Raw genomic sequence first — 19,437 nt, 5'->3', positions numbered from 1 at the left:
GGATACTGCTCCGATGGCGGCGAGTTAGACGGGTGAACTGATGAGGGGGCGGTGTGGGCACAAGATCAATATGTTACCTGACAAACAAGTACTCAAGCTATAGGTGGGAGCATCAGCACAGCGTGTGATTCAAGCCAAGTGAATGCAGGAGAAACAAAAAAATTCCTTCGCGGGGTTTTCTCACAAGCTGAGTTTTTTTGCACTTTTGCTAGAGGTTTTTTTTTAACTCTCTCTCTCTCTCTGTGTGTGTGTGTGTGTGTGTTCTAAAGAGTAGCGTCACAAAGGAAATACCCTTTATAGTGTCTATATCTATAATTTTGCCTGGACGGGGGAGGATGGTAGTCTTGCTTTCGACCGCAGCTCCTTTCTTAATATCTTCCCAGATGCGCTCTTCGGTATCTCGTTGACAAAGAAAACACCTCCTCGCAGTTGCTTGTAGCTCGCGGCGTTCCTTTTGACAAAATCGGCGACCTCTTGAGCCGTGATGGGTTCGCCCCCAGGCTGTAGCCGGCTGACCACGTAGGCCCGCGGGACTTCTGTTTGTTGTTGGTCGTCCCAGAGGCCGATAACCGCGGCGTCTGCAATCCGCGGGTGTGAGGTGAGGAGCGCTTCGAGCTCTGCCGGGGCCACCTGGGCGCCTTTGTACTTGATGAGTTCCTTCTTCCGGTCGACGATGCGAACGTGCCCGTCCTTGTACGTCCCGATATCCCCCGTGCGATAAAAGCCGTCCTGGAACGATTCCAGGGTGGCCTGCGGCCGGTTATGGTACGCCTGGGCGAGGATGGGACCTCCGACCAGCATCTCTCCTGGCTGACCCTCGGCGAGATCCTGGCCATCCTCATCGACCACCCGGAGTGTGACGTTGGGACACAGCTCGCCCACGCTCCACGTCCCGTCCTTTGCGTAGGCGGGCCAGTCCGTGGCAGCGATGACACCGGTCGTCTCAGTTGTTCCCCATGTTTGAGCCATGTGAGCCCGGCCTCGACCTAGCTTCTTCCTGACCTCTCTCACGACATCGTCTCCGATTGGGGCGGCACCCGTAACGGCAACCTGAAGGGCGTCGAAGTGGTCAGTCACCTTGTCGCTCTTGGCAATACGCAGCCATACCGGCGGCACGCTGAATTGGTATGCAGGGCGGTACCGCCGGTGGTATTCGAGAAAGGAGTCGAAATCGTACTTTTCCATCCACCAAGTTGTGCCGCCCATGTAGAACGGATTCGTCGAGTACAGGCTGATCCCGGCGATGTTGGACATGGGCAGATGTGCTATCGTGTTGAAAGTGAACTCTCGTCCTTCTCTTTTGCAAAGGGCCTGGTAGCGCCGCGCGGGGTCCATTGTGCAAACATTGTTTGCCACGAGACTCCAGTGAGATATTCGGATGCCTTTTGGGAGACCCGTCGTTCCAGATGAATACAGCAGGCATGTGGTGACTTCTTCTAGCCTCCGCTGGTCTGTGATGCGCTGCCATTCCAGCATCTTGCCACGGCTTCGTTCGAGCACGTCTGACCGGTCCGCCACCGAGATCAATTTCCAGCTGTGTGGGATCGTGCTGTCCAGGATCAAAACCCGGTCCCTCGCAATACCACAGGCATCGGCCGCTTGGACCACCTGCGCTTCGCATTCGGGAGAGCACACCAACAACGTAACCGCTCCGTCCTCAATCTGACGAGTCAATTCTTCCACTCGGTATTCCGTGCTGGCACCCGAAAAGATGCCCCCAGCAGCGACGACGCCGTAGAAGAAGACCGGTGCAAACGGACTCCCACTAAGCACAGTAAGGACAACATCCTTACCTGCTCCCGAGGCGCCGATGCCGAACCGGTGGCGAAGCACATATGCAACCTGTTTCAGCAATCCGCGGCTCTCGGCCTTGGTGATGCTGTTGGATGGATTTGCAGCTTGCACGTGGATTTTGGTCTCCTCAAGGGCCAGACACCAGTCTGAGTCTGCAGTAGAAATAATCAACGAGCCATGGTCGACACACGATGCATGGGGGAGGGGAATGATGAGCCTTACCGAACAACAGCGATAGGAGATCGAGGCGGGGAAGATCTATTTCCCTCTTGGACTTGAACACTACCATGTTAGCTGGAAGTATGAAAAGGACGCCTTTGGAAACCTCCTCTTTCTACCACTGTTCTAGGGCCGATCCCAAGATGTATATAGAGTATCGAGGGTTGTATACGAAGCTGCCACTTAGGGAATGAAGAGGGTGGTTTATGCTGGGGAGTGCGGGGAAGGCTGAGAGGTTGCCCCGGGTATCGCATGTTATAGCCGAGTTCCCCCAGCAGTCGGGGACCGAGCGTTGTGAAGGGTAGAGAACTTGGAGGCATCTCTGCTTCAAGATGGGAAGCCTAGAAGAGTGGTAAGGGTAGCCCGAAAATGGTCCATAACTTCTCAGATCATCCCTACTCATATTGCTACTTCCTCGTCCGTACGTCAAGTATATTCCAGTCGACTAGGACGAAGGTGGCATCACTCCATCATATCAGGTTCGTGAACATCTTATCTGTCGTGGAATAGGACAGAATTCACGGCACAGCAGCGTCTCCGCCTCGTCAACGAAACACCAGGGGCTAAACAACTCCTGCAAACCAACAACCAGTAGTCACAGCCCCCCGTCTGATGCAAGCCTGTATAAGCCCGTCTAAGCCTCGCGAAGCTCTGCATTAGTCTCTAAGAGGAGATCTCTCAGGGGCCAATATGGAGACTCGTATCTCGGGACCAGCCGTCCTCCCCTCCCGTCGAAGATGGCATTCTCATTGTTTCCCTACGATCTACCATAATGGCCGATGCTTACATCTATTGAAAATGAATACACGCCCGAAGGAACACCAGCACGAAGCACGATCTGAGATCCACCAGCTTTCGATTGATGTATGCTTCGATGGACTCTCGGATCTCTTGAAGTGACTGGCAAGGCTTAATGATGGAGAAATTGCGTCGACAGGGGGAGTCGCAGGGCTAGCCTCCCTATCATATGCTGTGCCGCGTGCATCGCCGCCACCGCGTCTCGATGCTAACAAGACCCTTGTCAGGCAACCTATGGGTCTTGCAAGAGGTGTTTGGGAAGTGCTCTGGGTGCCAAAGGTCAGGCTAAGCGCTGCAAACTATGGCCAACATACTTTCTCTATTCCTCCTTCATTCTTCCTGGTCGCTGAAATCCAGGAGTGTAGCAGAAACGAGAGAAGACGGATCCCCGTCGATCAGGACAACTCCTCTTCGATTGTATATTGCAGACTGACGACAATGCCCGATTCGAAGGCCGCCTCTGAGGACGTGACGGAGAGCCTCAAGCCCGCCAGTCTACGACAAGGGCGCTCGCTCTTGCGGAAGTAAGATCTTAATCATGCCATTGTCTGCTAGGTTGACCCCTGATCTCTTGCCAGTGACGAAGACCAGTCCCGTACACACGCCGCCATATCGGCATGGGGCATCGAGACTCTGGGGCTTTTGATTGCCGTCATTGCCTTTGTCGCCATCGTCATCACACTGGCGCTTCATCAAGGCCGACCTCTCCCTGGATGGCCGCATCTGATATCCATCAACGCGTTGATTGCGGTCTTTACGGCAATACTCAAGGCGGCCTTGATACTCCCAGTGGCATCCGGTATGAATGCTTCTGGCTTGTCCTCTGCATCGCTCGTGCTGAAGGGCTCTCTCCCCGAAAGGCATCTCCAGACTCAAGTGGCTGTGGTTTACCCAACCTCAAAAAGCGGGCGATCTGGAGCATTTTGACTCTGCCAGCAAAGGGCCCTGGGGCTCTTTCTTGCTCCTATTAGATCTCCGAGGCCGGTCAGACACCCTCCCCAGAGAGCCCTCGAATAAATGCTGATGGTCTCAATTTCCAGGCATTTGGCAGCGCTGGGAGCTTTGATCACTGTGCTCGCGACCGCAATCGATCCATTTTCGCAACAAATTCTCGACTACCATGACTGCTTGCGTCCGATTGCCGGCGCGGGAAATACGCCGGCCACGATGCCAATCACAAATTACTATGGTGCGGGTTCGTATTTCACGAATGGCGACTCAAAGGCTGCCGACGGAAACATGACGGCCGGGATATACTTGGGACTCATCAATCCTCCTGTCAATCTGTCCTCGGCCATCGTACCCAACTGTGCCACCGGCAACTGTACATTCTCCACGAATGCGAGTGACACGTACACCACCGTCGCCATGTGCAGTTCATGCACCGACATCTCTCGGTCGGTTCAGAACACCTCCACAAGTGAGCAGCTGAACTACACCACGCCTTCCGGGTGCCAAATCGGCCCCAGAGCCATCTTTGGCAATTCGATGTACGTGGTCGACGAAAGCGACGACGCAGAGAATCCTCTCGTGACCATCGACGTCCTCGTGGCGCAGAACAACGCCGAGGGCGACAGTTATACGCCCTTCGCCGCACGATGCAACCTGGTTCCGTGTGTGAATACTTACACCGGCAATGTCAGTAACGGCGTCCTCCACGAGACCCTGGTGTCTTCAAAGATCATGCCCTACATGGGTGCCAGCTTCATCTACTGGTACAGCCTGGTTCTCCCTTCCGTCAAGCGCAACGGCGAGGAAATAACGTGCACCCCGACCGCCGAACCGCGTCACGACACCGATCTCTGCTCGAACATAGGCTACACGCCGTACAACTTCTCCGCTCCGGCGAAGCAACAACAATGCTGGCACAACGACTGCGTCTGGACCCTCGGCGTCAATCCGTCAGGCGGGATCCAGGGCCTCATTTTGTCCCTGTTCAACGATTCGCAGGTCACGAACATCGACGACATCCCCTACGGCGTGCCGTGGATGGTCGACCTCTGGAACCAGGGCGCCACGGACCTCACGCACTTCGAGACCGCCTTCGCCGGTCTCGCGGACCAGATCACGTCCGTGATGCGACAGAAAGGCGAGAACTCGACGACGCCGCTCGCGCTGGGGACGACGCTGGGGGTGCAGACGTGCATCAACGTCCGGTGGCCGTGGCTGTCCTTCCCTGCGGCATTGATCGTCTTGACGATGGTCTTTTTCGCCGTCACGGTCCTGCGGATCTCAGGCAGCGAGGTGCGGAAACTGTGGAAGTCGGGCTCCCTGGTGCTGTTGTTCCACGGCCTGAGTGTCTACAGTCTCCACCGCGCAGAGGAGGGACAGTCGGAGCAGAACAGCGACTCGGAAGAGGCGGCGAAGAAAGTCACGACCAAGCTACAGTGGTCAGGCAGCGAGTTCGAGTTCGTCGAGGGCCTCGAGCCCCAAAACCTAGTTACCAAGATACCATTATAGCCCGGATTTGGCTCCGGCAAGACCAGAGGCTGTTGATGTTCGCTGCGCTTATGTGTTCCCGCCGTCTTTACAGCGATGGCGGGATCTCCTGTGAAGCCATACCACACAATTGCGCGTCATAAAGCGGACGCCATTGAACATAATCAACAGTAAAGTCGGCCCCGGCACCACCTTTTCCAAGCCACCCATTATCTAAACATACATAGGCGGGCTGCCCTCGTCGACGTCGTGCATCACGATCGTTGTGCAGACATTCTCTTCATCTCGATCCCTTAGCGGTGGTCCCGTCGGTCCACCCCTTAGACGGCGACACGTTGGCCCGCAGGGCCTTGCCACAGGCCCCAAATCGTAAAATATCTGCAAGGGCACTTCCAGTCTAAGCTTTGACTGTACTTTGATCCCAGAGACTTTCACATCCAGCAGAAGACTGTACTGTTGACTTGCCGTGGGGCTCCAGAAGGTAGGTACGAGACCATGGGGGATGGTGAGAGGGCACCTGAAGTGGCCGTGCCAGCATGGGTCAACTTCCGAAGCTTGTGCATCGTCACCCAGTCTCCTGCTGTACCACTCCCACTTCTCTCTATTCTTTTCATCTCTCATAGTGGAGGAGCCGCCATGGGCGGTTTCTTCGAAATGCATGGATGGCCTCCTCCAAGCATCCGCTGTTGATTTCACGGGAAGACCCATTACAGCGCCAAGCTGAAATACCTGATCGTTCATCCGGCAGCTACTGGTCGGAGTCAACATGGTCTGTCCCGGGATCTTCTCAAAAGCCACGGGGCTGTAGAATGTCTTGGCCCGTAGACCTGCCTGCACCTGGACCTTGACTTTGGCAAGGAGCCGACGAAATCGACGTTCGTCCACGCATGAAACCGGTCGTGAAAGGCGGACGCTGAGCTCAATGTTTGCCGTCTGGTCTGATTTTTGACAATTGAACGCCACCGCAGCTGGTTCTGTCGTCGATACCCTAAGGCGGAATTTGGGCGATTTCAGCCTTCGGAGGGCACACTGGGTCTCCGCGACGGTTCTGTATTCTGCAGCAAAGTCACCCAGGCTGATCGGCGGCATGATTGAGGAGGTCTTCCAGATCTTGATCGGCTTCTCTTCCCTCAGAATCCACGTATCTGACGTCGACTGATCAAGTAGCGCCACTTTGGCAACGAGATGATAAGAAATATTGGGTTGCGCGAAGAGTCTGCCATGGTCGCGGTTCCACGCAAGTCTGCCAATCAACATTGTTGGGGGAAGCTCAAGACTCCCTGCTGGCAACTTGTCTGCGTTCGATGATATTGTACTGGATATCAGGAAGTCAAAAGGGATGCGATATGTTGAGAGGGCAGGCCTCTGGGTCCCGTTGCCGACTTTGCTGACAGAATGCGCATCATGGTTTTGTGAGAGAAACTAGACGGTTTTTTTTAGCCTTGATAAGTTCACAATTATGGTGTTGACTTCCTTACTTTGTGTGCAGAAAACGTCGTGCTGCGGTCCTTGTTCGTAATGTGTATCAGTGACAAACCTGAGGCAGCATTCTCGTCAGTGGGATCTGGAAAGCTGCTACCACACGGCTTCGCACACCTTCAAGGTCAATCCTCGCGCTAGAGATGGTCGATGAACATGGCACTCTGATAACGACAGCCCCACGCATGTGTTCGCCGGGGAGCCAGTACTGTTGTTCAAACATATCGAATGTGATGCTGAGAGCGTCTGACGCTTGGTTGCCAGGCTGCGACTGCCATAGGTACTTCATCCTGCCTCGTCCTTGCAAGCCAAGCAAGTTTTGTTCGGACGGTATCGTATCCTTTCGTTGCCGTCTGCTGGATGCGTCTTTCCAAGGTATCAGGCAAAGAATTTCCCCCAAAAACGGATGAGAAGGGCTGTTCTTTCGTTCAGCCAACAATACTATGACGCAGTGGTGTATGAACACCTCATAGACATAGCAGAGCTCACTTAGCGAAACAGGAGAATGGCACAGATGACGCTATATGTATAGCTTGTCGATGGCTTCACTACCATTGAAAACATACCTTTTGATAGAGGGACAGAAGCCCAGCTGTAGGGTGAGATGACGTATTGGAATTGAGTTAGCCACTCAAGCCATAGAGGTAGGTGAATAGCAGTCACTGAAATGGACTGGGATGTGGTCAGGCAGTCAATGGATGGAAATAAAGGGAAAGAAAGAAAGAAAGGGTTGAGACAAGAAACCTGCCTGCGCGAGCCCAATGATAGCCTGTCGATCGATGTAGAGGGAGGGCTTACAGTCAATCGATCTCAGACAGTATTTCTTGTAATGGCATTAGACTGTCCCGTTGGCCGGATCCTAGTGGTGAACAGCCAGTAGCCTTGTAAGTCTGGATTAGGACTGGCAGTCAAAGCAAGCTCTGGCCATGAGGCGGCCAGTGCACAACAAACACCTACCGCTGGTGCTGCTGATATCAATAAAGTGGTTCAGGCGTCGGCGCTCTTCTGTTCTCATCCTCAAACGAGATTGATGCTACATAAACGCCAGGCGTTCCGAGCCATTCCACAGATGGGACGCACTGGAGCGACTGTGCTGAGGATCTTCCCGCAGTCCCCAAATAGAAGTATTCCAGGGCCTCAGGTGTCGATCCATCCACGCTGCGAGACGACTGAGCTGGCTGCAGCACCATGCGGTAAGTGCAACAGCATCAAGCCGTGGCCCTTTGAAAACCCCGTCCTGTACGAAGGCACGAGACCTTTGGCAGGAACTTGGAAACTCGCATTGCCGAACCGGGTCGTCTGCCGAAGTAAACATTTCCATAAGAAGCACAAGTAGAGATCCGGTGAACGGCGATTCGTCCAGAATGGCCGCGCATGTGCTCACTCGTCATAAGGCCCCTTGCCCAGGCCGCTGCTGGACGTGGCTAGTATCCGAAGACGGCGAGCCCAACACCTTGGAGTATTTCCCTCATGCTCGTTTGGATTTTCCGAAAATGGAATTGAGCGTCGCTCGACAAGCAACAACCCCTTCGAAAGATGTTGGAAGTCAGACTACACGAGAAGCCTGGTCAGCATCATTTGAACGGGTTTGAGATGGATTTTGTGAAAAGAGTACTCGTCTCGAATGTACAAATATATCACGTAGCACTGCTAGTTGCAATGATCCACCGTATCCGGCAAGAGATATAGTAGGGCGGAGTATAGGCGCTAAATATTTTGTATTCTGATATCAGAGCTCAATTCCCGGCTGAAGAAATACTTTGAGCTTTTCTACTGATATATCCACGTCGACCGCTTGAGCGAAATCCTACCGACCAGAGTCCTAGCTTCTTGTAACAGGACACCTAAGCTCTATCCACACTCACTCCCTTTCGTTCATCTCGCTCGACACGCTTGTTTCGACGGGGTTCTACCAACTTGACCTGAGTTCTTAAGCTCTGAGAAGCACAGAAAGACCGTTATTCTTATTTAGCATCTGGGTCGGATAGCGATTTTGAAGCTCTCCAAACGCCCAAGATGGGCTTCACAACAGGCTTTGTAAGCACTGCCTCTTCCTCTGTCAATCCCTTCCAGACGAGGCCGCTCGTACTGACCAGGTATTTTGAACAGCTGGGTGGTGCGACACTAACATACTCTCTTCTCTACCTCTCTCTATACTTTCACCGCGCAAACCGCAATGTTCAACGCACACTCTTGTCCCAACAAGCCGCGCTACTAAACTCCGTGGTTGAACCCGCGCCGCCACTGCCCGAGCCTCCGGCGTACGAAGTCCGCAGAGCTGGGCTGATGGAAGAGCTCAAGGATAGGTGGAACAGAGAGGTGGCGAGGCTAGTCAAGAATGTGGAGGAAACTGATTGGTCAGGCGTGAGGGAAGGAGTCGAAGAGAAGGTGGGCAATGTCTGGACAAGAATGAGGCAATCGCAGACGGGTAAGGAGGTCGAAGATAAGATGAAGGAGGCGGTCGATGCTGGAAAGGAGAAGGTGGACGAGATGGTGGGTGCTGGAAAACAAAAAGTCAAGGAGGAGACGGCACAGGAACCGACAAGGCTGCTCGAGTTGAAATGAGGTTGCGGCCTTTGTCGAAGCAGCATATTCCCTTTTCTTAATATGAACGGTCTTGTCTCCTCCACCCCGAAACTGTGGCAATCAGAGCGACCTAGCGGAGAAGCCACAATTTGCACGCGGCACCGGGACAGCTTCCAACTACCTTTTCGGCCGCTGAAGTTTTTCAACGGGCTCAACTATATCGTCCTGCTCTCGACGACGGCTTGACCTTCTTCGCCAACAAGGTATCCGATCGCCAGCAACATTTTGAGTGCTGAGCAATCCACCGCGCCCAGTCAATTCTCTCGTCCGTCTGACGAGGTTGGCGATTAGCTTGTTCAAGGTGAGGTCAAAGAGCATGGTGCTTCTTTCCTGGCTAAGGCCCGTCCCCGTCGACTTGCGACATCCAGCTGGTATTATCAGGCTACCAAATCTCACAGAGAAAGGACGAAGGCGTCTTGAAGGGCTCCATTTTTGGACACAGGGTCGTTTTAGACAAATAGTCCAAGCTCCTTCCTGTCTCACGTCTCCCTACCAATATGAAAGCTGCGTCGCACGCACCTTTGGCTGGACAGCAATCGCGGATTCGTGTCTCTTGCAGTATGAGTAAGGGAAAGAAGAAAGCAAACGCGGACGGGGCGGGACAAGATTTCGCAAGAAGAGGAGAGTGGTGATGGGGAAGAAGTGAGAAAGTCGTGCCGGAAAGGTGCCCAAATATCTTGAGGTATTCTATCACAACAAATTCAAAACTGGTTCTCGTTTTCCATCCCTTATCGAGCCGAGACGCTGAAGTCTCTCGCGCTGGTTTTGCTCATTAGGTCAATTCGGAGACATGCTATGGTTTCGCGGAAGCTTGCCACCTGCAGCATGATCGTATTGGAACCTTCAGCCTTCAAAAAGCCATTGAACACCGTAGAAAACAAACGCCTCCAACACCATGCATGCTGTTTTTCGAGTTCCTCGATCGTTCCCTTTGAAAAGTGTTCCTCCAGTTGCAAAGTGGTCCTTGTACGGCGAGCAAATCGTCATCTCAAGTTGCTCATTCATCGTCATCATTTGATTCATCATGTGGTTCTTCTCGCTTGTTCGCACACATCTCAGTCTCTGGAAAGAGCCTTCTGTCGATGCACCACCACCCACCTGCGCCTCAGCTCTCTAGAGATGGAGAGCGAGAGACTCGGAGTAGTCATGACGTACTCGTCACCTGCGCCAGCTCGTTGGCCCTCTGCAAACTCTTCTCCAGATCTTTGACTCTTGCTCTCAATGTCTCATTCTCCCGCTTCACGGCCTCAAGTTCCGCCCGCTGTGACGCCGCCTCTTCATACCTCGCTTGCGCAATAGCTGCGTTGGAACTCGGAGAACGCGTCATTGCGGCATGAGGAGCGACAGACGAGGCGTCCATCGTCGACGACACAGAGCTGCGGTGTGGATATGCATATCCTCCTTGGGTCAAATGAGGGGAAGAAGTAATCGAACTAGATCGGAATCCTGATGCAGAGGTCGAATTCTGTCGACTCATGTCCGGCCTGCTCATTTCCATGCTAGGTCGTGCGCTGGCTTGGACACTCTGATCTCGTGGGGCGGCCACGCCGGAGACGCTGGTGTTGGCGGCATTGGTGAGGCTTTCACGGATTGAGCGAGCTGAACGAGTGGAAAGGTTCGAGGAGGAACGATGACGGCGGGTGTTGGTTGGGATGATTGTGGTTCCGGTTGTGGTTGTATTGTATGGGTCGCTCGAAAACAAGTGCTCGGAAGTGGACGAGGTTGTAGAGGCTACAGAGGCTGTTTGGGCCCGTAAAGCAGAGAGTTCTCGTGTGAGTCGATTGACCTTGGAAGCGTCATCGTTAGTGTCCCGTTTCTTGCACGCCGATGTCCTTGCCAGTGGCGAGGGCTTACAATGCTTTCTTGCTCTTTTTCAAGTTCCAAATGCAATTCAGCCGCCGTAAGAGGTCTGGGATGTCGAATAGGCCCTGATTCGTTCTCAGTTGATCACCCTTGAGTGTTTGGGACAGACTGTGCTCGCTTTTTACTGACCTGGGCCTAAACCTACTCCTGTGTTGTCCACCATAGCCGCCTGTGATGGCCTGGGTGAACTCGGGAGACTGTTATTCTGAGGTAGCGGCGGAGGCAGCATTTGTGTCGAAGTTCTCCTCGAGGCGGGCACGGATGGGGGCTGTGGTGCGGCAGAACTGGTTCCTGAAGCCTGGGGATTCGAAACACCCCGTGGTGATCTTGGAATCGAGTTGAGGTCGGGCATCTTTGCGTATGGGAAAGAAGGGAGCACTGGAGTGACTGTCAAGACAGGTGTCAGGGAGAACAAAAAAGTGTTCTGCGAGCCAGCCTTAGAGCTCTCCCATCAGAAGTAGGAGTAGCTGTCGAAGGATGCGGTCAATGGCAGGGGATAGGTTTGCAGGGCGACGTTAGACCTGGGACAGCCTTTAAGGGCCTTTCCTCTATAGGTGAGGCGAGTACTGAACAGACCAGACCGCACAAGACGTGGGAAGGAGTGAGTGGTCTGGACTCTGGACTGAGGGCCAACGAAGCAGGTCTCAGGTTCTCTCCTTGCGCAGGTTGAAACCCTGAGGTCGCGTCGCCTTGGGCCAATCACAATCCATGGCCAGAGCACCCTCAATGCCCTGTTCCAAGATTGTAGAGCACCGGACCTAAAAGGGAAAATCGTAGCGTGTGATGAGCTCCGGAAAAGCTCTGGAACATCTGTCAAATGTCTATATCTTGAACATGGATTCATTGGATTTCATCCTGCCGCCTCTCAGCCTGTATGACCCTCCTTGAATCATTGCTTTGCCATTGCCCCTTGCATGCCCTCCGGTGTCCATTTCTGAATTGTGCGTTGATGTCGACACGGGCATCAACCGACGTTTGTGACATAACCCTCCAAAATCCAAGAAAACATTCTATCATTTCGTGCAAGAAGCTGATGGCAATCGGGTCGTCTTAATCGCCTTTTGTCTTCTAGCTGCCGCCAAACGCACGTCGCCGAGCCGACGAAGAGCCCGACGCGTGTGCCCGGAGCAAGAGGCACTCTGGCTGTCCTGGCTCACCTGTGCGACATCGCGCTTCAAACATGCGATATACTGGTTGATGGTTCAACGACAGGCTTTCCGTTTTTCACCACCGGGTCTGCGTCGCTCTCCCGCATTGCAGACGAATCTGAAGATGCCGGAAGGTCCGAGTCGTCATGATCCCAGCTCTCCCCAGCATTTGAGGGACCCTTCTCTTGTGTGTCCTCTCGAAATTTTGGCGATTGGTCTCTGTGAGCATTTTCGACATGAGCACTGTCGTTGTCTTTCTCATCTTCCCCAATCATTGCGGCCAGGCTTCTGAAATTGAACATAGGCTCAAGACTTCCTGGCGGAGGGGTACCGGAGCCCGAAAATGAAGCCGCAGGACCCGGTTCAACAAATGAAGATGAAGTTGACGAGGCAGTTGACATTTGCCGGAGATGAGACCGTCGGAATGGTTCGGCCGCTGTAGGTATCGGAATGGAACTCGCCAAAGACTCTTGGCTGGTCCCGGACAACGACAGGGCCGGAATATAATATGGTCGCGGAGCCTCTTCCTCCACCTTGCCTCCCACCACAGGAGGAGTATCACTCCGTTCTACGCCCTTGCCCTTGCTGGTTGTAGATTCATCGTCTTGGCCGAGAGAAAGATTGCTTCGAGACCTTTCCATCTGACTGCTAGAGGCGTCCCCATTACTGCCGTTTGAATTGACCGTGAAAAGACTGTTCTTCCGTGCTGCTTTCTCGGCCTTCTTGGTTTCCTTTTCCTTCTTCTTCGCTTCTTTACGCGCTTCTTTCTCCTCTTTCCTCCGACGCTCTTCTTCGGACGCTAGACTCAGGCGGATAGCCTCCATCATCATCATGTCTTCCAGATCGTCCATCCGACTTCGTCGGGAACTGCTGCCGCGTGGTGGAGGCAACAAGGCATTTGCGCGGGTCTCTCCGGCCGCCTCCTGCTGCCGCGCTGCATGTCTTTCCGCTAACATTGCGAGTGCGCTCAAGTTAGAACTTGGTCCATTCTCTCCACCCTCCAGGGTGGATCGTCTCAACATTCCGCGTCGGCTAAATGCTGCAAAGGCTCGTGAATCGGCACTCTGCCCGTTCATGAGATACGCAGCTGTATGTAACGCCGTAGCTGCTGCAGAGCGTCGGGCAGCATGGGCCCGAGCGGCTGCCAGCTTGGTAGCCCAATCAGGGCGTATCTTGTCTGTGGTAATCACTTCCGGAGCATTTGCAGACAAGGAAGTCCCCCGCCTCCGTCCAGGGCCTGGAGATAGGTTTCCAGAAGAAATTGAGGTTTGAGAGGACATGGCTGACCTGATCTGATATGGGTGAGATCCTGTGCCATAAGTAAGCCCTCTGCGGAACGGAGGTGGCGTGTAGGTGATGCCGAAATCGGGAGTTTTGCAATACGGGCAGGTAGCAATCTCGGAAACAAGCAGACCATCGGCCTGCGCTTCACGCTCAGCGTCTGAGACCGGTGGCGCATTCGGATCCGGTTGTTCATGTTCTGGAGGGTGAGGATCAGGCCGCTTGATTTGAACGAAACATTCCGAGCAGATAGGCTGTTCACAGCACCTGGTGGTGTTGAGGTAAGGTGGATAGTACAGGAAACAGATTGGACATTCTGATGCGTCCTTGTAGAGGTAAACTTCAATGGGCTGACCGTTGACGAAAGGATCCGGTGGCAGCTGGAATTCTCTTGGCGTCATATCTACCTGGGAATTACCTCGAGACGAGGTCGCTAACGATGCCAGTGTCTTCGCGCGAGTTCGAAAGGTGCTAGTCCCTGGCGAGCCGGTAGGCGGCGGCGAGGAGGGCGATGGAATTGGTAAAGAATTGGGAGGCGGCGATAAGGGGGCGGAGCTATCTGACTGAAAGGACTGTGATCTGCCTCCAATTGGGATTGTCAGGCTTTTGAGTGCTGATTCTTTGGTCCTGTCCGTAGTTATCCTCTTCGCAAGCTGGTATTCAAGCTCCGGAGGTACTTCATCCGCTGGCGGAATGGCCATGCCTCGGGCGGCTGCCATGAGTTGATGCTCTGCCCACGAATCTGAGAAATCGTTCAGACCTCTCCAGAATGGAGCTAATCGTCTCTCGATCTGAACCATGTCAGCTACTTTTAACATATCTAATGGGCCACATTTCCTTACCATGAATTGTCTGACAATTGCTTTGTTGAAGTCTTCCGTACCCACATAGACACCTTGGGTCACTAAATATCCCCCATCGACATGCTCTTCTCTCATGCTGCGCTCGCGCTCCTTGAGTCTTGCTACTCTTTCCTTTTCCGCCTTTCGAGCTTCTCTTTCCACCTTGGTCTCCCGTCGCTGCTCAAGTGAAGAGGTATCTTGATCACTGTTTCCACCAAGGCCGAGGAAGGAGAAGTCGGGTCGGCTGCCTCTTCGTTGACGGGAGTGCGCGGGTCGAAGAGGAGCTTCCAAGTTATTTTGTTGTCCATCTTGTCGTCCCGTCGGGCTGGTACTACCACTGACCCGTGGGCCAGAGGAGCCGTGCCCACGTGCTTCCTTTGTCTGAGAATTGCCCATGGCGGACGTATTTCTGGATCAATGGGCAACCTCCTGCTACTGGGATACACCGGTTTGCTCAATCATCGCCACATTTTAGGTGTGTCCTGCGGATCCGGCGTCAACCATGGACAGTTTGAGTGCAAATAAGATTTTGGTTCCTTTCGAGTGCAGAGGTCGGTACAGGTCTTTCCGAAGGGCTAGGGCACGGATCGGATGCTGCGGAGAGTACAGCCAGGTAGAGAGGCCCAGGCCGTAACTGAGAGTGATGGGCAATCAACCTCGCGAAGTGAAGAGGCCGATGTAAAGAAGGCCGTGGAGTGATCAGTGACCTTGTAAAACAACCATGTGAGATGAAATAAACTGGGACATAGTACATGCACGCGGTAGGTTATGCCGTGCAGTAGTGAAATCGCAGGGCAAGCAAGACCAGACCAATCTGCCCCAGGGATGGCAAATTTCGCTGCGGCGACGTCAACTTACTGTGCCTTGCTTTTCCCTGACGCAGGGTGCTTAGAAGAGGAGCAGGATGATGCACGGGAGGTGTGAGCACGGAGGGGAAACGCACAAGCTGGATGGTGAAATGTCAGGATTGGGCTGTTGCCATCCGAGCTTCCACGATAACGATACGGAGGGCGATCTACTGGGCCGCCCACCTATCCTTTCCCTAAATCTGCAACTCATCGGCGGTGGCTCAAGCCTAGGAGCCTCGGGCGCCCCCCGCATCACTTGGGAAAGTCAAGCTTTGGAGAACCCCCCGTGCCTCCGTTGGTGCCACCAGTGCAATTACCACGGGCTTGTGCCTGAACCATTCAAGCTTGGGCCTGATTCGTTGGGCGCAGGGGTCCATCTGCTGCCTACCACCTCTCTTGTTTCCCCTCAAAATTTCGTCCAGCGTCATTTAGGTGCCAGCTGGATGCGAGCGCGCCAAAAATCTTGCAGCGCTTGTTGTGGATAATCTCTCCTGCGAGCGCGTGCTGTATGAGATGACTGCACCATGGTCTCTGACTTTGTGCGACTGCATGTAACGCCCTTAAATCCCGATCTTCTTCAGGTCGTTGTCGGTCCGCACCTACTCAAGTTGGTCTCCAATTTGTCCTATCACTCGATCCAGACCTTTCCCGAGAACAGTTACGGCTACTTTGACCTCCCTACCATGGAAGCCGACAAATTGAAAAAGAAGCTCAACGGGGCAATATTGAAAGGCAGAAAAATTAGAGTGGAAGAGGCCCGGCCGACGAAGCGCAGGCGTGTCGAGGATTCCAGCAAAGACGACGATCCCAGCGCGGAGCTGAAGCGAACGAAGCGAAAGAGATCCAAAGAGCGCAATGTCATTCAAGGCCACGAACTCCCCGCGGCCCGCAAAGTGAAACGCGGCTGGACAGAAGCCAAGTCCACCAAGACAAGCAAAAAGAACAAAGGCAAGGCAGCTTCGTCCAGCTCAAAATATACCGATAAAGATGAGGCGCTTTTTCGAACCAAGGTTCCGCCCAATAAACTCGACAATGTAGAAGTGGCGAGGAAGGAGAAGGGCAAACCGAAGAAGAAAGGCACCCAACAAGTGGTGCATGAGTTTGAGAAGTCTACAATGCAACCTTCCTTCCTCAAACAAGATATTGGGCTAGGTATCAAAGGAAATCTACAGTACATCGAGGGAGAGGGTTGGGTCGACGAACAAGGCCTGGTGGTCGAAAAGGAACACGAGCACGTTTCTAAGCACCGCGAGATAATCAAACGACGACCACAGTCGGACCATGCAGCTGGAAAACGACGACGTCAGTCTCCACCGCCTCTATCGTCCTCGTCCGCCTCCAGTGAAGACGGTGATGAAGTCGAGGTGGATTCGAGCTCTTCAGATGTTGAGCAAAAGGAGGATACGAGTAGCTCGGGTTCTTCATCCGAGTCAGAATCCGAGGAAGAGGCAGCCAGGAGCGCATCAGCCCGCGGCACCTCGGAAACTGATGCGCAATCAGGGGTGCATCCGCTGGAGGCTCTCTTCAAGAAGCCGACAGCGCCTGTTCCACAGGATATTGCAAAGCCATCATTGGAGATTTCGACGTCATTCTCCTTCTTTGACTCGGGAAATCCTGAAGACCTTGCAGAAGAGCCTGTCATCCCATTGACGCCGTTCAGCTCTCAGGACATCCGTTACCGCGGATTACGGAGCGCTGCCCCTACGCCTGACACCGCCCATCCTAGCCGGTTCAATAGCTATGGCAGTTCTGGACTCCCAGGAGACGAGGAGCCGCAGGGAGACGACGCAGATCAAGCTAGTGAAGCCGAGTTTGGCGTTAATTCGGGGTCGCGGGAACAGCCCAAGGAGCGGGCATCCCGATCGCAGAGTGATTTCGAGAAGAAGTTCTGGGAGAATCGAGCCGAAAACAATCGGTCTTGGAAGCTGCGGCGCAGGACTGTGCTCAAGGAGAAGCGGCAGCGGGAGAACAAGGCGCGAAGACCCCGGAATTGGTGAGCCATGGCACCGTTCGTTGTATACTCGATGCTCTTGATCCCATTACGGCGTCTTGGGCAGGGCTTGTGCTGAGTCAGAAAAACGTGGCCGCTTGGCAATCGGACCGCAATTACTATTTTGCTCGAATGGGATGATTTCCTGCAATTCTGGAGCCTGATCCTCGGGGCTTCCGGTGCTGCTCACAATCGACGTCTTGTTCCTTAATCGCTTTGCTTCCACGTCTCTTTTCCTCTTGTATTACTGCGTCTGTCGCTGTGCCATTGTATACCCTCCGCCTATCTGGCTCCCGTTGAATAAGCGCATGGCTTACGCGTAATATTCCGACAAAACATTTAGCCCCCTGGTCAGCTCGACGGCCGCCAACTCGATGTTGTTGTCATGAGATGCGACAGACCACAACCGCCCACGGACTGAACTGCTATTCATAGTGCGCTTTTGCTCATGCCGCCAAAGAATCAGCGACGTTCTCATACCAAGTCGAAGAACGGATGCAGTCAATGCAAGGTTCGGCGGATCAAGGTCAGCATGTTCGGACGAGACACCTCAACCAGGGGTCGTATGTGCTGATCTCGCTTCGCAGTGTAATGAGGTGCATCCAGTTTGTAACAACTGCGAACGGCGCCAAATATTCTGCGACTTTTCGGCGTCGCCCGGTAGCAGCAAGTCTCCCAGCAACGTTGCCCCAGATGTACGAAGACAAGGGAGTCAGGCGGGATCGGTCAGTGGGTCACAGCGGACGCCGACGCAGCCTGTAGTCGACCCGTTTCAACAGCCTGACCTCGTGAGCACCAAAAAGAGCACTGATCTTGATGTGACCGACCTGCGCTTGATGCATCATTTCACCAGCGTGGTTGCGCTCGACCTGGCCAACGCCAAAACTCCCGAAGCACAGGCATTGTGGCAGGTCCATGCGGTTAAGCTGGGCTTGAAGCACGAATTCCTTCTCCGAGGCATCCTGGCTGTTTCAGCATTTCATCTTGCTTATCTCTATCCTGACAGGAAGGCCGAGTATGAACTGATTGGGACGACGCATCAAAGCCTTGGTCTGACTGAGTTTCAAGAAACATTGGGCCACGTTGACGAAACAAACTGCCAGGCGCTTTTTGCCTTTTCCTGCCTGCTGATCGTGCTGGCCTTTGCTTCCAGTGCGAAAGACAAACCCGAAGACTTTACGCATGACGTGCTGCATTGGTTCTATTTGCTGAGGGGCGCAAACATGGTCCTGAATATGCATCACGATACCATCCGGTGCAGCTTCCTCAAGCCGTTACTGGACGAAATGGCGCACATGGATAACATTGCCGCCTACAGATTTCCAGACACCGACCAGATCACCAAGTTATTTCGGGTATGCAGTTCTTCGGAGCACGACAAAGAGACGGCGCAAGCCATCGACCTGGCGATACATTCGCTTCTCAGCACCTTTATTCAAGCTTCATTACTGAAAACTCGTGGCGACGGCACTGTTCTAGCAACATTTGTCTGGCCGATCAATTTACCACCCAAGTTTCTTGATCTTTTGGGCGAGAAACAGCCGGAAGCCATGGTCATTCTTGCACATTATTGCGTTCTCATATACTGGGGAGAGACCCACCATGAGGACACCTGGTTCATCAGTGGATGGGCCAAGTATATGCTTGAGACGGTAAAGGAATCGATACCGGATGCGTGGCAAGAACAGCTCGATTGGCCAACCATGATGATCACAAAAGAACACGGGTCGCCCAGTGTTGACGCAGCACCTTTGGCCGGAAGTCGAACGATGGGTTAAACCACGCCCTACTTCTGCCGGTTGTCGGCGGCCAATGCGATGCGGAGCACTGATGGAATGATGTATAACGCAATCTTGTACACTAGGATACAAAAGGGAGGAAATCGCATATGCTTTCGGTTGTGATGCCGCGACTCGGTTCGTGGGACATGGTCATCGACCGGCGGCGCCACGGCGAGTTTGCTGTCTCGGCCACTGGCTGGAAGCTGATATGGACGATTGCACAATGTGTAGCTGGGACGACCATGACGACTGGGTGGGTTTGTTCAAAAGGACGGGCCAGCTGCGGCCTTGGCTTGCTGGGAATTTACAGGGCTTGTTCACAACAGGAGTAATGTCAACCACGAAGTAATTCTCTACAAGTAGAGCGGT

The 19,437-nt window shown here is 53.7% G+C and overlaps 7 protein-coding genes across 7 annotated transcripts; 4 read left to right on the top strand and 3 right to left on the bottom strand.

Annotated features, from left to right (window-relative positions):
- Positions 1 to 309: 309 nt before the first annotated feature.
- PV07_07022 (uncharacterized protein) lies at positions 310 to 2,128 on the bottom strand (the record flags this gene model as incomplete). The annotated part of the gene is made up of 2 exons (XM_016394065.1): positions 2,017 to 2,128; positions 310 to 1,946 (listed from the first exon to the last, which is right to left on the bottom strand). The coding sequence occupies exons 1-2, from the start codon at positions 2,081 to 2,083 to the stop codon at positions 310 to 312; spliced, it is 1,704 nt and encodes a 567-aa protein (XP_016247484.1). The 5' UTR covers positions 2,084 to 2,128.
- A 1,121-nt stretch (positions 2,129 to 3,249) lies between these two features.
- Positions 3,250 to 5,271, top strand: PV07_07021 (uncharacterized protein; the record flags this gene model as incomplete). The annotated part of the gene is made up of 4 exons (XM_016394064.1): positions 3,250 to 3,335; positions 3,390 to 3,610; positions 3,672 to 3,795; positions 3,852 to 5,271. 4 exons carry the CDS (start codon positions 3,250 to 3,252, stop codon positions 5,269 to 5,271), a joined length of 1,851 nt encoding a protein of 616 aa, XP_016247483.1.
- Positions 5,272 to 8,471: 3,200 nt separating this feature from the next.
- PV07_07020 (uncharacterized protein) lies at positions 8,472 to 10,025 on the top strand. Its single transcript, XM_016394063.1, has 2 exons — positions 8,472 to 8,766; positions 8,839 to 10,025. The coding sequence occupies exons 1-2, from the start codon at positions 8,746 to 8,748 to the stop codon at positions 9,292 to 9,294; spliced, it is 477 nt and encodes a 158-aa protein (XP_016247482.1). The 5' UTR covers positions 8,472 to 8,745; the 3' UTR covers positions 9,295 to 10,025.
- PV07_07019 (uncharacterized protein) lies at positions 9,973 to 11,952 on the bottom strand. Its single transcript, XM_016394062.1, has 3 exons — positions 11,308 to 11,952; positions 11,170 to 11,243; positions 9,973 to 11,101 (listed from the first exon to the last, which is right to left on the bottom strand). The coding sequence occupies exons 1-3, from the start codon at positions 11,528 to 11,530 to the stop codon at positions 10,460 to 10,462; spliced, it is 939 nt and encodes a 312-aa protein (XP_016247481.1). The 5' UTR covers positions 11,531 to 11,952; the 3' UTR covers positions 9,973 to 10,459.
- On the bottom strand, positions 11,941 to 15,387 carry PV07_07018 (uncharacterized protein). Its single transcript, XM_016394061.1, has 2 exons — positions 14,450 to 15,387; positions 11,941 to 14,398 (listed from the first exon to the last, which is right to left on the bottom strand). The coding sequence occupies exons 1-2, from the start codon at positions 14,843 to 14,845 to the stop codon at positions 12,353 to 12,355; spliced, it is 2,442 nt and encodes an 813-aa protein (XP_016247480.1). The 5' UTR covers positions 14,846 to 15,387; the 3' UTR covers positions 11,941 to 12,352.
- Positions 15,388 to 15,821: 434 nt separating this feature from the next.
- PV07_07017 (uncharacterized protein) lies at positions 15,822 to 17,294 on the top strand (the record flags this gene model as incomplete). The annotated part of the gene is made up of 1 exon (XM_016394060.1): positions 15,822 to 17,294. The coding sequence occupies one exon, from the start codon at positions 15,822 to 15,824 to the stop codon at positions 17,292 to 17,294; it is 1,473 nt and encodes a 490-aa protein (XP_016247479.1).
- A 441-nt stretch (positions 17,295 to 17,735) lies between these two features.
- On the top strand, positions 17,736 to 19,065 carry PV07_07016 (uncharacterized protein; the record flags this gene model as incomplete). Its single annotated transcript, XM_016394059.1, has 2 exons — positions 17,736 to 17,850; positions 17,894 to 19,065. The coding sequence occupies 2 exons, from the start codon at positions 17,736 to 17,738 to the stop codon at positions 19,063 to 19,065; spliced, it is 1,287 nt and encodes a 428-aa protein (XP_016247478.1).
- Between the last annotated feature and the right edge of the window lie 372 nt (positions 19,066 to 19,437).

The sequence above is a fragment of the Cladophialophora immunda genome (genome assembly GCF_000835495.1).
Source record: "Cladophialophora immunda strain CBS 83496 unplaced genomic scaffold supercont1.4, whole genome shotgun sequence".
Lineage (NCBI taxonomy): Eukaryota > Fungi > Ascomycota > Eurotiomycetes > Chaetothyriales > Herpotrichiellaceae > Cladophialophora > Cladophialophora immunda.
This window is presented reverse-complemented; position numbering and strand designations above follow the sequence as displayed.